The following is a 13,918-nucleotide window of genomic DNA, read 5'->3' as shown; positions in this document are numbered from 1 at the left end:
CAGGCATGGTGTTAACAAAAAGAGAAAAAAAAATCTCTTCTTTCCTTTCAGCAGCAGTAGAAATGAGAACTTCAAACAAGAGTGCCCTATAAATTTAACTACTAAGAGAGATTCATATCACAACCACAGTAGAAATCATTCAGAAAGAAAAACTCTCCCTTTGCAGAAGCTTTGAGAAAGGTCTCTCTACTGGCTGCTGCTTTCTGAAGTTCAGACATGGTCACAGTCTCAGGCTCTATTTCTGGTACTTCTGCATATAACGACATCATATGAATAATACATACTCTTTTAAATTTTATACTTTTTCCAATACCTCTATTACCATAGTATGAAGTAATTTCTATTATAAAACTTATAAAATCAAATCAATAGCTATTTACATTACTTCTTGGCTTCAGTTTTGCCAAAAATAAGAAACTGCTATGTAACTCTCAGATAGCATTCTATAATGGTAAATTAAAATAGGCTTGTTTAATTGTTCTTCCCAGTGAAATTCAATATAGCCCCAGCTTCCAAATAAAGCATAAAACTATTTACCATGACTAACTATACTGCAAACGATCAGTTCCCAAGATAATTCATGTTGGAAGGGACCAGATGAGGTCATCTCAGCACCCAACAGAGAAATGGTAGAAGCAATTCATTGAGACGTTACTTCTAACGAAAAGAAAGTCATTCCCCTCTGTGGTAGCATGCTTTAAAATAAAGTACAGTTTCTCAAAACAGGCTAGTATCAATACTTAGCTTTTTTTAATGTAACAAACTGAGAAGCAAAGTATTCTTAAAATATACAGGACTGACTCACTGCTTAGGCAATACCTGATCTACTTAAGAGTCTAAATGGATGAACTCGCAAGATCTTACACTTAGAAAAAACCAGCAGCTGTCATATTTTCACATCCTTTCTTAAGAAATACCAGGAAGTTAAATTCTGGTGGGAGACAAGACTGCAAGCACTTCCTCCTCAGCCTCCACATACACACAAAGGGCTTTGTATTTTCATTATGGTAAAGTGTATTTTTTTTTTGTCTAGAAAGAGCCCAAAACCCAAAGCTGTCCAAAATCTACACAAGTGAGACCAGGCCCTGTTCCAAACAGCCAAACTCCACCCAACAGTTAAGAACAGGCTGGACAGCACAGCACCTCCCTACCTGTACCTGCACACCCGATGGGATGGGGGCATATCAAGGTTGCCACTGTAAGGAGGTTAATAAAGGTTAACGAGCAAGGTACAGCTCATCAGAGAACTAATCCACATGAACACATGACTACTGCAACAGCACCAGCAAGCAAGGACACAGACACCTGAAGCAGTTCTGTAAATGTGTCTGTAAATCCTAAACCTGCTATGGCAATGCAGAACTGCAGCTTAGTGTTAAGCACTTTATCCTACTGTTAAAAGCCATGACACAGAAAGTTAAACATGAACAACGTCTACAGTACTAAACAACTGTCTGAGTGTATCCAATGAAAACCCAAATAAACAAACTCCACTCCGTGCTGCCAGCATTCCTTGTCATTCTCTAGTGAAAGAAACCTGGGTGACAAACACAGCGTCAAGGAGAGCTGGGCGGGTGCCAGACTGACCGAATCCAGCCCTGGCAGTGCCAGCACTGCACATCTGGGCACAGCAACACAGCTGCTGGGGCTGGGGCCAGACTGACCGAATCCAGCCCGGACAGTGCCAGCACTGCACATCTGGGCACAGCAACACAGCTGCTGGGGCTGGGGCCAGACTGACCGAATCCAGCCCTGACAGTGCCAGCACTGCACATCTGGGCACAGCAACACAGCTGCTGGGGCTGGGGCCACTCTGCAAAACATCACAGCCAACAGGGAGCTCAAGGCTTTCCACTCTCAGTCTCAAGTTCCACCCACTAGTCCACTTGACTTAGGACTGAAAAAAAATGTAATTGAAACAGTTAGTTCAAGTCAAAATGAGTTTGGAGTACGTAGAGCCAAATAAATGATATCTACAATTATTCATTAGGGCTAGCTAATAAAAAAAGAAATAACAGTGATTCAGTTATCTCACTCTCAAAAATGCAGCAGAACTTGTGTATAGTGGAGAAGAAAAATGGTCATATTAGATCTTCCCCACATCTGAACAAGATACTGTTCCAACATACAAAAATGTTTTCAGAAAAGCTGTTTGCATTTCTATTACAAAGCAAGAAATACATTAACTACAAAACAGTGGTAACTGTTGCTATTATCAGTTGAATTACACAAATCCTTTATCAGTGATAACAAAAACCCCAAACTAAAAACAACCCAGCCTACCATTCAGTGGATTTTAGCAGCAGCCTTACATCCAGGGATGTAATCAAATTCTACTAGACAAGACAGCAATTCCCATTCAGTGGCAGAGCAGCTTCATAATAGGGTGTTTTGCCAGACACAAACACATTTATTAAAGGGCCAGAGAAAACACACCCTATTAGAATAAAACACAAATTACTACTTATGTGTTTAGACAAAGTGCATCCCTTCTTTTTCAATTAGTAGACAATTGCTTTTGAAGAGATAAATGTGCATGAAATGCCAGACAAACTTTAAATGCACTTACTAGGCTGCACTGCCTCTCCCACAGACACTCAGGAGTGCAGCAGGAATGCAGGAGGCCTTTTTCTCCTTTCCAGCTGCAGTTATGCACATCACACAAAGCCAGTCCTAGCAGTGGGTGATACAGAAGATCATCTTACTAATCACTGCTCTGCTGCATTAATTTTGTACGAACTGGAAGGAACACAGAAGTACATGTGTAGTAATCTGGCTGTAGCAACAGACAGCATACATGAAAATACATTCTTTTTTCATACAGTATTTGACAACTAAATAACAGAGGAGGTGGGGATCTGCTACACAACCTTAGTTACAGGATGATCAAATACTGACAAAAGTTCTCTTCTTATGCCATTCACTACCAAGTAATAATATCTATAAGTTGCCTAACACAAAAGACAAAGAAAATGGCATATTTTTAATTTTAGCGCTAATTAATACCTTGAAACAAGATGAAACTCTTTTGTGAACTTCAACCTGGAAGCCAAAGAGCCAATCTGAACAGAGCAGCAAAGTGCCCCTTTTAACCAGTTGAAAAGGGAACTCCTCACACTCCAAGTGCTTTTGTTTACAAGGCTGTAATTACTGCTATTCAAAGATTTATTTACAAAGTTACTTGAGCAGGAGTAGGGAGACCTCAGAAAAGTTTTGAGCTATGCATGGATGCAAATATTTAAACAAAGGCATACAGGCCACAGGAAAAACAAATGAGGAGAGGATAATCACACTCCCTGCAGATGAGAAACTTTTAAACTCTAAGGTAACAGTTGTAAAAGCAGTTGTAAAAACTCCTGACTTCTTCCTATGTACTCTTTGCTATGGAATATATTAACATATCATATTCCCAAATTCAGTGTGTTCTTACAAATTCTATTTAAACCACCAAGTTTTGTATCTTATCAGCAGGGTACTTGATTTTCCAAACACCATCTAAACCATAACGTCTCAGCTCTCAGCTCAGCCACCACATAAGAAAGTATTGTTACTACTCAGCTGTTACCAAGCCTTGCTGCCTTGGGATCCACCTGCCTAAACTCCCCTGGGACACACTGGTGGAGAACAGGTGGCTTTAGACTGTATTTCACAAGACCTTGTGCTACTGGGCACACCTAAATGTTCCCCCTGGAAGTTTTAAAGGCCAGGCTCTGCACAGCAGGACACCAGTGACCCGACCTTCCTTCCTCAAGACAAGGACATTAGTAGCATTAAGCTTAGTGTCCTGCCTACCCCCTTCAAACAGGGAGGGGCAGAAGGACATGATGAGATCATGGCATAAAACTTAAAGGTCAAAACCACCCTCCCAGGGTTGGACACTGTTTCACTGAACATCTGCCACCCTATGCTACCAGCCTACTATCTAGTGTGAAATTCAACTGTTACTGCATTTTCCTCTAAAGCACTCATAAATGTCCAACTCCTTTAACTAAAGAGAACATTTTAAATTAACAGTTAATTCTTTTTAGTTTTATAGTAATTTATACTTCATATATCAGTGTCAGTTACCTTCTGTCCTCACATTTCCACACATTTCTATCTCAGGTTCCACATTCTGCTTCTTTCCTTATTTTCCCTCCCAGTTCCTTTAAGTGCCAGTGGCTCACACAGGCCTCAGTCATTCTTTCTGGGGCAGAAAGTTTGAGAAACATGTGGAAAACTGACTCCTTCTACCTAAATGACAGCACCTTACTGTCCAGGTGTATCTGTCAGAGTTAAAATGCAGATGTCTGTCTTCACCTGCTGAAGGGGAGGAGCACATCATCACTGGCTCCAGGGGAACCCTAAAACCTTGTCAAGGGAGTGTATAGTCCATCTGCTGTACTTGCTCTTCCCAGGTATGCCGAGAGTGCTCTGCACCACGGCTGTGCTATCCCAGCCTCTCCTTAGGGCCCTTCCCCACAGTTAAAGAGCTTCAGGCTCTTTCCAAAAAAGTAAGAGAACAGAAGCAAACTTGCTCTTGACAGCTGCCCTGCTTCCCAGGGATTGCTGCTTCTGGAGAGCCATTCAGTGCCTCAAAATCTGACAGGACCACCACAGTACCCAAAGAAACTACTCATTGCCTTGTCAGAGCTGTCCAAATCTTGGATATTTTACAAGTCCACTTTCATGAGAACTCTTACAAATTCAGTTGCAGGAGAAACAGCTGAAAAGGCTCTAAAAATTACATCACTACTGAGCTAATTACACTTCAAAATTCAAACAGGCATTTTCAGCTACTCATCTCTCATGAATTTCAGGAAGAAGGCTTACTGCAGAAGAATGTGGTAAACAAAACAAAAATCCTCACTTAACACATAACACAAGCTACAAAGAACAAACAAAAGAGAAAGGAAAGATGGTATTGTAAGAGTGGTGAGACACAGAACAGAAACACAGTACCTGGACAGTGGTAAGACATTCAATACCAGAGTGTGGAATCAAAGTCAAGATGTCCCTTGCCACTTCTGCTACAGAAATGTCACTGATCATTTCATTATATTCACTGTACAATGCACTCTGTGCTGCAATGTGCACACTTGTAAAAGAAAACATACTACCATACAAAGAAGGAAAAAAAACCCCAAGAGGTCCCCAAAGTTTTACTTACCACAGTAGTGGCAATATTTCTCTTGTTAACTTCTAGACTTCACCCAAGTTACAGAAGAAATTAAGCAGACCAGTAGAGAAGCTGACAGCATATATCACAGGATCTCAAAAGGATTCCTCAGAGCCAGAACTTTACCCACTGTCACATTAGGCAACAACCACCTCACCTCTGTAGGTGAGTGTAAGCCCCAAGTGCTGCCCAGGTGGCTCACCAGGGGCAGGAGCTATGGAGGACACCCCAAACCCACAGACACTCTCTGCAAAGCCGTTCTTTCTCTCTTCCAAAGAGGGATATCATGGTCCTGTTGTCGGACACCTGACAGGATCCCAAAAATCTTTGACACCTCCTGATTCTGCCATTTAGTTACACACAGTACAAGGCATGTCACAACCTCACTGTGCAATGGCTTCTTCACCTGGTATAAATGGAAAACGATCCTTCCCTTCCTGGAAAGCTTCTGACAGCAGACAAGCAATGGACAAGTACCCCTACTGCAGAAATGCCCACAAAAATCTCTTTTTACCTGCTAAGAGCAAAACAACAATTCTGTTGCACACCACCCCCAGTACCACTGAGGTCGCAGGACACCTTACCTGATTTTATAATTGGGTAGGGTGTGCTTGCGCTTAATAACCTTCTTGAACTGGTTCACTATGATGGAAGTGAGCTGGGGCATGGGCCTCCCTTCGAACTGGGACTTCACCTCGAACACTATCACGGGGTCGTCCATGAAAGAGAAGAACCAGTGAGTGAAGGGCAGACGCGTGAAGACCAGCTTCAGCTTCCCCATCACCCGGGAGATCTTCACGAAGAGATAGGCCGACTTGCCAAAGACCAGGTCGGCGTCGATGGCCAGGTGGAAGCCACCATTGTACTCCAGGTCCACCTCGAAGCCCAGCTCCTCGGGACAGCCCTCCTCGTTGCAGCACACCGGCCGGATGAGCTTCACCGACTTGAACACGGGCAGGACATCGCCGAGAGAGACCTCCCTGAGGCTGAGCCCCTCCAGCACCTTCCCCGTCATCTTGGCCTGGAGCAGCTCCTCGAACTCCACCTTGATCTTCTTGGTGACCCAGTCCCTGACCAGGGCAGTGTCCCTGAGCTCCCTGAAGAGGAAGAGGAAGATGGCATTGAGGAAGTGGCAGCTCTCCTCGCGGGAGGAGGGGGCCGGGGGGGGCTCCGGCTGCGGCGGCTGTTTGCTGCCGGGCTCGGGGCCCGGGGCGGCGGCGGCCGCAGAGGCCGGGGCCGGGCTGGGGGCCGGCTCGGCCGCGGCGGGGCCGCCGGTGGGCTCGGCGCCCTGCAGGTATTCCCTGAGGCCGTGCTCGGGCGCCACACGCGAGTAGACGATGCCGCCGGGCGCGTCGCCCGTCCCGCCGGGGGGCTCGGGCTTCTTCCTGTAGAGGAGCAGGAGCTGGAGCAGGAGCGTGAGGCAGCAGCCGGCGAGCGCCGAGAGCAGGATCACGTACAGCAGCGGCATCCTGGGGCCCGCCGGGCCGCGCCGCCCCGCGCCGCCCTCACCGCGCCGCCACCGCCGCCATCGCGGGGCCGCGCCCGCCCGGCGGGTCCAACGGCCGCGGGGCCGCGCATACGGGTCACCCGCCGGACGGGGGCGGGGCGGGCCGCCCGAGCGCCCAATGGGCGGCGGCGCCGCGCGCCCTCCGCGCGCTGCTATTGGCGGAGCCCTCCGAGTAGCGTCACGGCGGCGCGCGCCGGTGTGGCGTCACTGCGCGGGGGGGGCGGAGCGATGTGGGCGGGGCGGCGGCGGCGCGCGCAGGGGTCACACGGGGGCGTGAGGGGCGGGCGCGCTCCCGAGACACCAGCGGGGACACGGTCCCGGGACAAAGTCCTGGGAAACACCAACCGGGACACCAACCCGGGACAGACACCATCTCCGGACACGATCTGGGAAACACCATCCCCGGACGCGATCTGGGAAACACCATCCCCGGACGCGATCTGGGAAACACCATCCCCAGACACCAACCCGGGACGAAGTCCTGGGAAACACCATCCCCAGGCGCGCTCCCGGGCCGCCCCAGAGCCGCCCCCCCGGCTCTCCCCAGGCGCGGGGAAGGCGCACCCGGGCAGGGACGGGCAGCCCCGGCTGTGGAAGGGCCCGGTGTCACTGGGGGCCGGTGGCAGAGAAGGGCCGCCGAGCCCCTTCCAAGGCGGGCGGCTGGATGGTGCTTGTGTCAGTACTGTGACCCTGGGGAGGGGGCAAGGGATGAAATCTGTCTTTACGGGCGTTCTGTAACCTCTTTGTTACTGGTGAGAGGTGCTTGTAACACATTTTTTGCATTTTGAAAAAACTGCATGGATGACATTTTATCAAGCTCTGCTGTCGTTGGTGGTAAGATATAGATCTGTTTCCGCCCTCTTCAGCTATCTCCTAAGGCTTGAAAGCCATCACTGAACACATGAAGTAAAAACCTAGGGAGGAAAGGACAACGAAGAAAAGCAGGCTGAGAACTTTGCCCACAACATCACGGTGTTTCAGGCTGTGCTGTGTGTGAGATCACTGCTGGCCTGTGGGCACGACAGTCAAGGACAGACGTTTCTTTGTAGGACAAAACTGCTGCTTCGATGAGATCAGAGAGGAGAGGAGGGACCTCCCTGCCCAGGCTGCTCATAACACTTTCCGGGGAGGTGACACATCAGTCCGGGTGGAGACTCTGCAGAAAGGGTCGTTTTGAACATTTTTAAGATTAGCCCAGAAGGCCCATCATATTCAAATTTGGCTTACAGAATTGTCATATAAAATAACCACATTTTTACTGGAAAATATAATTGTACCTCAGAAAAAAAACCCACCAACCCTGTTATTCTAATCTAGCAAACTCATTTAAGGGCCAGATCAAAGGTGAACATAGTGGTGGAGAATGTACTATGACAGCTGCACACTGTTTTTCCAGGTCATTCCCTTTGTCAGGGGTAGTCTTTTCTTTCCCTCTTGAAATAGAAGTTTTATGATTTCTGAAAGACAGACACGGTGCAGACAAAAGTTACTTAAATAATAAAGCTTGTTTTCAACACCAGTTTTTATGTTTGGTTAAATACCTAGCTAAAAGGTTCTTAAAGAATATTTTGTATATATTGGTATATTTTAATAGAATAAAAGGACATTTATGCTCACCTTGTTGGTTGGGGGTTTTTTTCCAGCCCCCAGAACTGCTTAAAAATGCAAACGAGAGGAGAAGAAATGTGCAGTTTTATTGCCAGGAAGACAAAAGCTCTCTTTCCCCATCCCCCTTCATGAAGTGTGTGGGGTGGGAGGATTGAAAAGCTCGTAATGATGCAGTGCTGTGGTTTGAAACCAGAGATTCAGAGTATGAATTTTTTATAGGTCTTGTGACTGCAAGTTGAAATGCCTGGGTGTTTAACAGAGCACTCCTATAGAAATGCCAGAGAGGTCATTAGTCCAGCACTGAACTGCTCTGTTACAGGCCTGTACCATGGCTAATACAGGCACTGCAAGAATGGAAAGGTTTGGGATTTGCAACTAAATGGCTTTTCAGATAAGGAGTAATATATTCAGAAAGGCAATAGCAGCCTTGCTTTTGGGTCAGGAGGAACAGCAGGAGAATAAAAAAAGTCGTGTTGCAGAAGACTCAATTGAGTATTTTCTTCTGTTAGACAAGCAGAATAGGGAATTTGGCACATTTTGTGCACCTGATGGCAGCTTAAGAGCCTCTGAAATGTTCAGCTCACTAATCGCTTTTCTCCTTCCCCAGGAACATTTTCAACGGGAGCTGTGTTATCTCAAAAGGCACGTTATGAACAAGAGTCAGGCCTGGGTTAGCATTTTCTGTGAGAAAGGGAGAATGGAGGGAAATAGCAGCAGATGCATTAACATAAATACAAAATGATTGTGCAAAAATATTATACAACACAGACTGAAATAAGAGAGAAAAATATTTAAATTTGTCAGGTAGAGGAGAAGAAAAGGATTCATCTTAATACCATCTAAAAAGGGCCTTTAAGAGCACATTTTACTTTGGCTTCAGTTTGGAAGCTCTTATTTGCATTTTCTGAAAGTCTAGATAAATAAAAAGGTGTATTTAGTCTCACCAATTTCTCCCTGGTTATGCAGAGTTTTGTAAAATGGTGTAGAATGTACTCAACTATTTACTCTTTGAATAGCAGGAAATTATTGAATAAAACACAAGACACGCAAAAAAAAAAAAGCCTAAACTTGTACTGATTTTTTCAAAAAGTACTAGGAAATAGTTTATTAAAAGGGATTTATGTGAAATATATTTCACATAAATATATTTCATATACTTAAATAAGGAAAATACTCTTTTAGTTTGTGAATCAATTTAGGACGTGATGGCAACAAACCTGTAAGTGTAGAACTTCAAAATTAATTTTCAACATTTTACAGGAGATTGTGACAGTGATAGTGTACAAAGATTGCAAAATGTGTAGAGTCTGTAATTGATAATAGAGAGCAAGTAGCATGAATTCACTGAAGGGGTGTGTTTGAGCAAATTCTCCTGTTCTAAGCAAAGCCTAGTGACACTCTTGGAACATTTGTCTTGATTCCTCTCAGTCATGACTGATCCAAGGGTCACTGGGCTTAGGAGCAGCTTTAGAAACCCCAGGCAGTAGGACCAGTTGAAGAGACACACTTCAGATTTCACGTTGCAGCACCACAGAAACAATCAGCCATGTCACAAGCTGGGAAAGGCAATTTCACATGGGGTGGGGTTTATTTTTTTCAAAACTGCAAAGTAGTCTTAATAGATTATCTTTCAAAGCAGGAAGTGCTGGGTTGTTTTGTAATGAGTGGTTTTAGTAATTTTCTTCATCACTGGACTGGAATCGTTGCCTTCTTTTGTAATATCTATTGGCAAAATTACTTCATTCTTTCCTGGGTCTCCTATTGTTTTTGTATTACATCTTTTAGAGACCAAAATTAGATTATCATTGTCATGGTGCTGTGTGAAACAGGATTTAGGAAGTGATTAGGTAAATTCATGAGGAAAACAATCCATTGAAGGCTATTAAATACAAAGATTGCTGGAAGTTACTGTGGGGACAGACTGCTGGAGGGTGTCTTTTTCTCTTGTCTGTCCTCAGGCATCTACAATTTCAGCCAGGGTATGCTGCACAGAGCATGTTGGTCTACTCCAGTCCTGAAGATATGGTAAAAAAGAAAAGGAAACACAGTGATCAGGACTGCTTCCAGTTCTAGTTCTCAACTCTGCCAAGCACAGTGTTATCTTATTATCAGGTGATTCTACATTTTATTGGTGAAAACCTCTTTAAAAACACTGACACTTTAGGTCATGTGAGATTTTCTCTGATGCCATCTAAATCCCTACTTTCTTTTTGTTTTAATTCTGCCTCTGAAGGGGCAGTTTGCAGTAGGAATCTGCCCCCAGTGCTGGCAGAAAGAGCTCACCCTGTCTCCAGCTGGAGGAATTTGCCTCACTGCCCCTCTGAGCCCGTTTTTCACAGAGGATGGTCCATCTCTCGTGGCTTGGTATTTGTTTCCAAGTCCCTCGAGTACATTTCACTCTTATAAGCAAAGTTCCCCCCCTCAGAATTTGTGGCAGAAAGTACAGTTTGGGTGACTCAATCATATTTAGGCTGTATTAGTGCTACAGAGAACCACCAGAAGATTGCCAGCTGGAATCAATCACTGCATCCATTGAGTTGAATGCATCCACTTGTCCCACTGAAAAATACGACACTCCCCCCTCCCTCCCACTTCTAGTTAATTTTAGGGATGGCAAGTGAGAATTTTAGGAGGGTTTATTCCTGTTCTGGAAATGTCTCACTGCAAGACCTCTTTTCAGGATAGAAATGCATATTACATGTTGCTTTTTGGTGGCCCCTGCCTGACAGCCTACCCCTCAGTTTTCAGAGACAGTGAGAAGCTCCAGGGTTTGCTTTGGAATTGTGAATACTGTGTGTAGCAGGAGAAAAAAACCAAAACAACTCCACTGGCTGCCCAAAGATGCAGATGCCCCAAATTGGCACTCACATCTGAAAAAGAAGAGGTTTTTAACTTTGTGTCTAAATTTATGGGTCTAGTATAATTTGTCTGACAACAGGGGTACTCTCATTTATGAAGATATTTGCAATCTTACCTGCAACAAATAAGCACTTGAGCTGGTTGGTAATAGTGGCTTGGAGTCCAACCACTTTGGATCAGAACATGTTAAAACAAAAAAGGGAGTGAGGGTTTGCATCTAAGCTTTAGTTTGGCCCAAATACAAATCCAGTATTTTCGCTGAAGCTCATCTTTAATTATCTTTTGAAGTATGTTCTGCTTGTTTAATCAAGAGCTTAACATTTTGGATGTAAAGATGCTTTGGATACTTACTTCAAGAGGCTCATCATGTTCAAGCTTAAAGTATCCTGGTTCTTAATTAGGGATTTTGTTACTATCTCACACAGACCCTGGCTTTTATTATATCATGAAACAAGATCCTCCACTGGGGAACTGTAGTGCTCAGATAACTTTTCTAAGATTAAATAAAAATTTTTAAAAAGCTATTTTAATTGTAAATGCAACAAATTCAGGCTTTTAATATTACCAGTATCCAAGTCAAACTGAAGGTTTCCTTTATTCCCTGTCTGCTGTTACATCTTAAGTCCAGAAACTGTTCTTTAATTCGCAGATGCAAGTGAGACTTGTCACATGTATTTTGCTTCTTCCTGCATTTACTTCACTGATTTCTGGTATTCATGTAGATGCCAGCTTGTTTGAGCTTTGGAAAGTGATACGTTTGGGACAGTTATTATCACATTTGTCATTTAGTGTTCACTCAAGTACCTTTTCCTTGCATATTCTGAAGCAGATTCACCATCCCTACTCAGAAGTGCCAGCAGCCTCCCCGAGGCCCTCTTGCACGCTCCCAAATAATGTTTTTCAAAGTGGAGATTGTTTTAGCTACTTCCCCTAATCCATTTCAAGTATAATTACACTATGGTCAATATGTTTTTGATGTTCCACAACCTCACATTATTTTTTTTAATACTTGGCTCACTTCCTAGATTAGTCCAAAGCAGCCTCTGGCTGATGGAGAGGCTTTGGGAAACTGCATTAAAAAGCAATTTTGAGTTTATATAAGGATTCGATGCCTGAAGGGTTAAAACATGCATCAGAGATGAATATAGTTTTTGAGATGAGGGTCCCCGTGAGGCTTTGTGGCTCAGTTGCCCTTCATTAACAGTGTAATTCCCTGCGTGGTCTGCAGGTATTTTTGGTCCGGGCAGCAGCCGGCCCCAGAGCATCTGCTGTGGCTCTGCAGCCTCCAGAGGAGCTCAGCCAAACCCGGCCAGGGAGAGAGGCTCCGTCCCTTCTGCTGGGGGACCCCCTGCCCCACCCTGCGGGAGGGTCAGAGCCCACCCGTGCCCTCCTGCGGACCCCTGGGGCAGAGCAGACACTGTTATAGCCTTTGTGGGGCAGAGCAGACACTTTATAGCCTTTGTGTCCCACCCGAGGGAGGGACAGGCTGCGGGGGGAGCGGGGAGGAGCCCTGGCACCGCCCCAGCCCCGTCCCGAGCTCCCGTCCCGAGCTCCCGTCCCGAGCTCCCGTCCCGAGCTCCCGTCCCGCTGCCAGCAGCGCTCACCGTGCGAATCCTGCTGATCCAACCCCGCAGCTCCAGCCCGAGCTCCCGTCCCGCTCCCAGCAGCGCTCACCGTGCGAATCCTGCTGATCCAACCCCGCAGCTCCAGCCCGGGAGCAGGGACGGGCCGGGCAGGGCTGGGGGTTCTGGAGCTGCTCGTTCCCCCCGCCTGTCCCGGGGCTGGCTCGGCTGGAAAGAAAAGCTGAGTAAGGAGGCAGTAGGGATTTGAGGGAACCCTCTCCACGCTGCAGGGAATAACTCAGAAATTTTGTGTCAGATCTGTGAGTTTTCTTGGGAAAGGAAGATTCTGGGATTTCTCCATTATTCACCTCGGGGTCTCTCACTGCTGCTGTGTTTCATGGTGGTATCAAGCCACTAAAAGGAAAATCAAGGCAATTACTGCTCAGGTCCTCTGCGTTCTGGGGAAGGTGTGGTTGGTGTGAGTGCAGGGACAGGCACGACTGGGTGCTGTCACTCTGGGGCTCCCTGGGTTCTCAGTGCTCCTGGGCACCTGCAGGGGCTGTACATAAAGCTGTCCTTGTGAGCATTCTAAATGCATTTGTGGAGCTGAACCTTTCATAAATGCCTAAAGAGGTCCTTTCATTTTCCCTCCTGTTTGGTCAGCCCTCCCTCCCCTCAACCTAACAGTTTAAACTAAATGAATATATTTTGTTCCAAGCAGTTGAAGGTAAAGTAGGTGTTTTGATGTAAATAAATCTGGAGGGAAAAGTACCTTTTGTATTGGCAGGAAGCTTGGTAAAGGTGAATAGAAACATTTACTTACATATTCTCATTTCTGTTTCTTCCCAGTAACAGGTTTTCACAACAGTCTTCCCCTGCCTGTATTGATGTTTCTATATTCAGGGAATGAAAACACGCACGTGGACTCCCATGGCTTTACAGCATATTTCTGCACAAACTCAAGTAGATTTTCTTCAGGAGACAGCCTGACAACTATGTTTAAAGACAAATAGTAATCACTGCACCCATATCTACATATTGCAATACATGTACACATGTATGCTCATGTAATACATATCAATATCAATTTGGGCTCCATTTTTGTAATAACATAAGTTACTCTGTTAAACTATGTAAGATAAATAGCTCTGTTATTGAAATCTCTGTAAATATCATTAGTAAAACATTTCAGCTGAGAAAGCATAACATTACAATTCCTGCCTT

General features: G+C 45.4%; 1 protein-coding gene and 2 long non-coding RNA genes across 3 annotated transcripts in view; 1 reads left to right on the top strand and 2 right to left on the bottom strand.

Moving 5' to 3' along the window:
* PDZD8 (PDZ domain containing 8) overlaps positions 1 to 6,699 on the bottom strand; it is a 59,380-nt gene extending 52,681 nt beyond the window's left edge. Inside the window, exon 1 of the mRNA XM_064663683.1 lies at positions 5,743 to 6,699. Within this exon, the coding sequence (XP_064519753.1) occupies positions 5,743 to 6,626 (884 nt within the window). The 5' untranslated portion in view covers positions 6,627 to 6,699. The remainder of the gene's footprint in view (positions 1 to 5,742) is intronic.
* A 231-nt stretch (positions 6,700 to 6,930) lies between these two features.
* On the top strand, positions 6,931 to 8,229 carry LOC135418377 (uncharacterized). The gene is made up of 2 exons (XR_010432416.1): positions 6,931 to 7,417; positions 7,532 to 8,229. It is a non-coding gene; the product is annotated as an uncharacterized LOC135418377 (long non-coding RNA).
* Positions 8,230 to 9,842: 1,613 nt separating this feature from the next.
* LOC135418378 (uncharacterized) lies at positions 9,843 to 12,563 on the bottom strand. Its single transcript, XR_010432417.1, has 2 exons — positions 11,248 to 12,563; positions 9,843 to 10,287 (listed from the first exon to the last, which is right to left on the bottom strand). It is a non-coding gene; the product is annotated as an uncharacterized LOC135418378 (long non-coding RNA).
* Positions 12,564 to 13,918: the final 1,355 nt, after the last annotated feature.

The sequence above is a fragment of the Pseudopipra pipra genome, chromosome 8 (genome assembly GCF_036250125.1).
Source record: "Pseudopipra pipra isolate bDixPip1 chromosome 8, bDixPip1.hap1, whole genome shotgun sequence".
Classification (NCBI taxonomy): Eukaryota; Metazoa; Chordata; class Aves; order Passeriformes; family Pipridae; genus Pseudopipra; species Pseudopipra pipra.
This window is presented reverse-complemented; position numbering and strand designations above follow the sequence as displayed.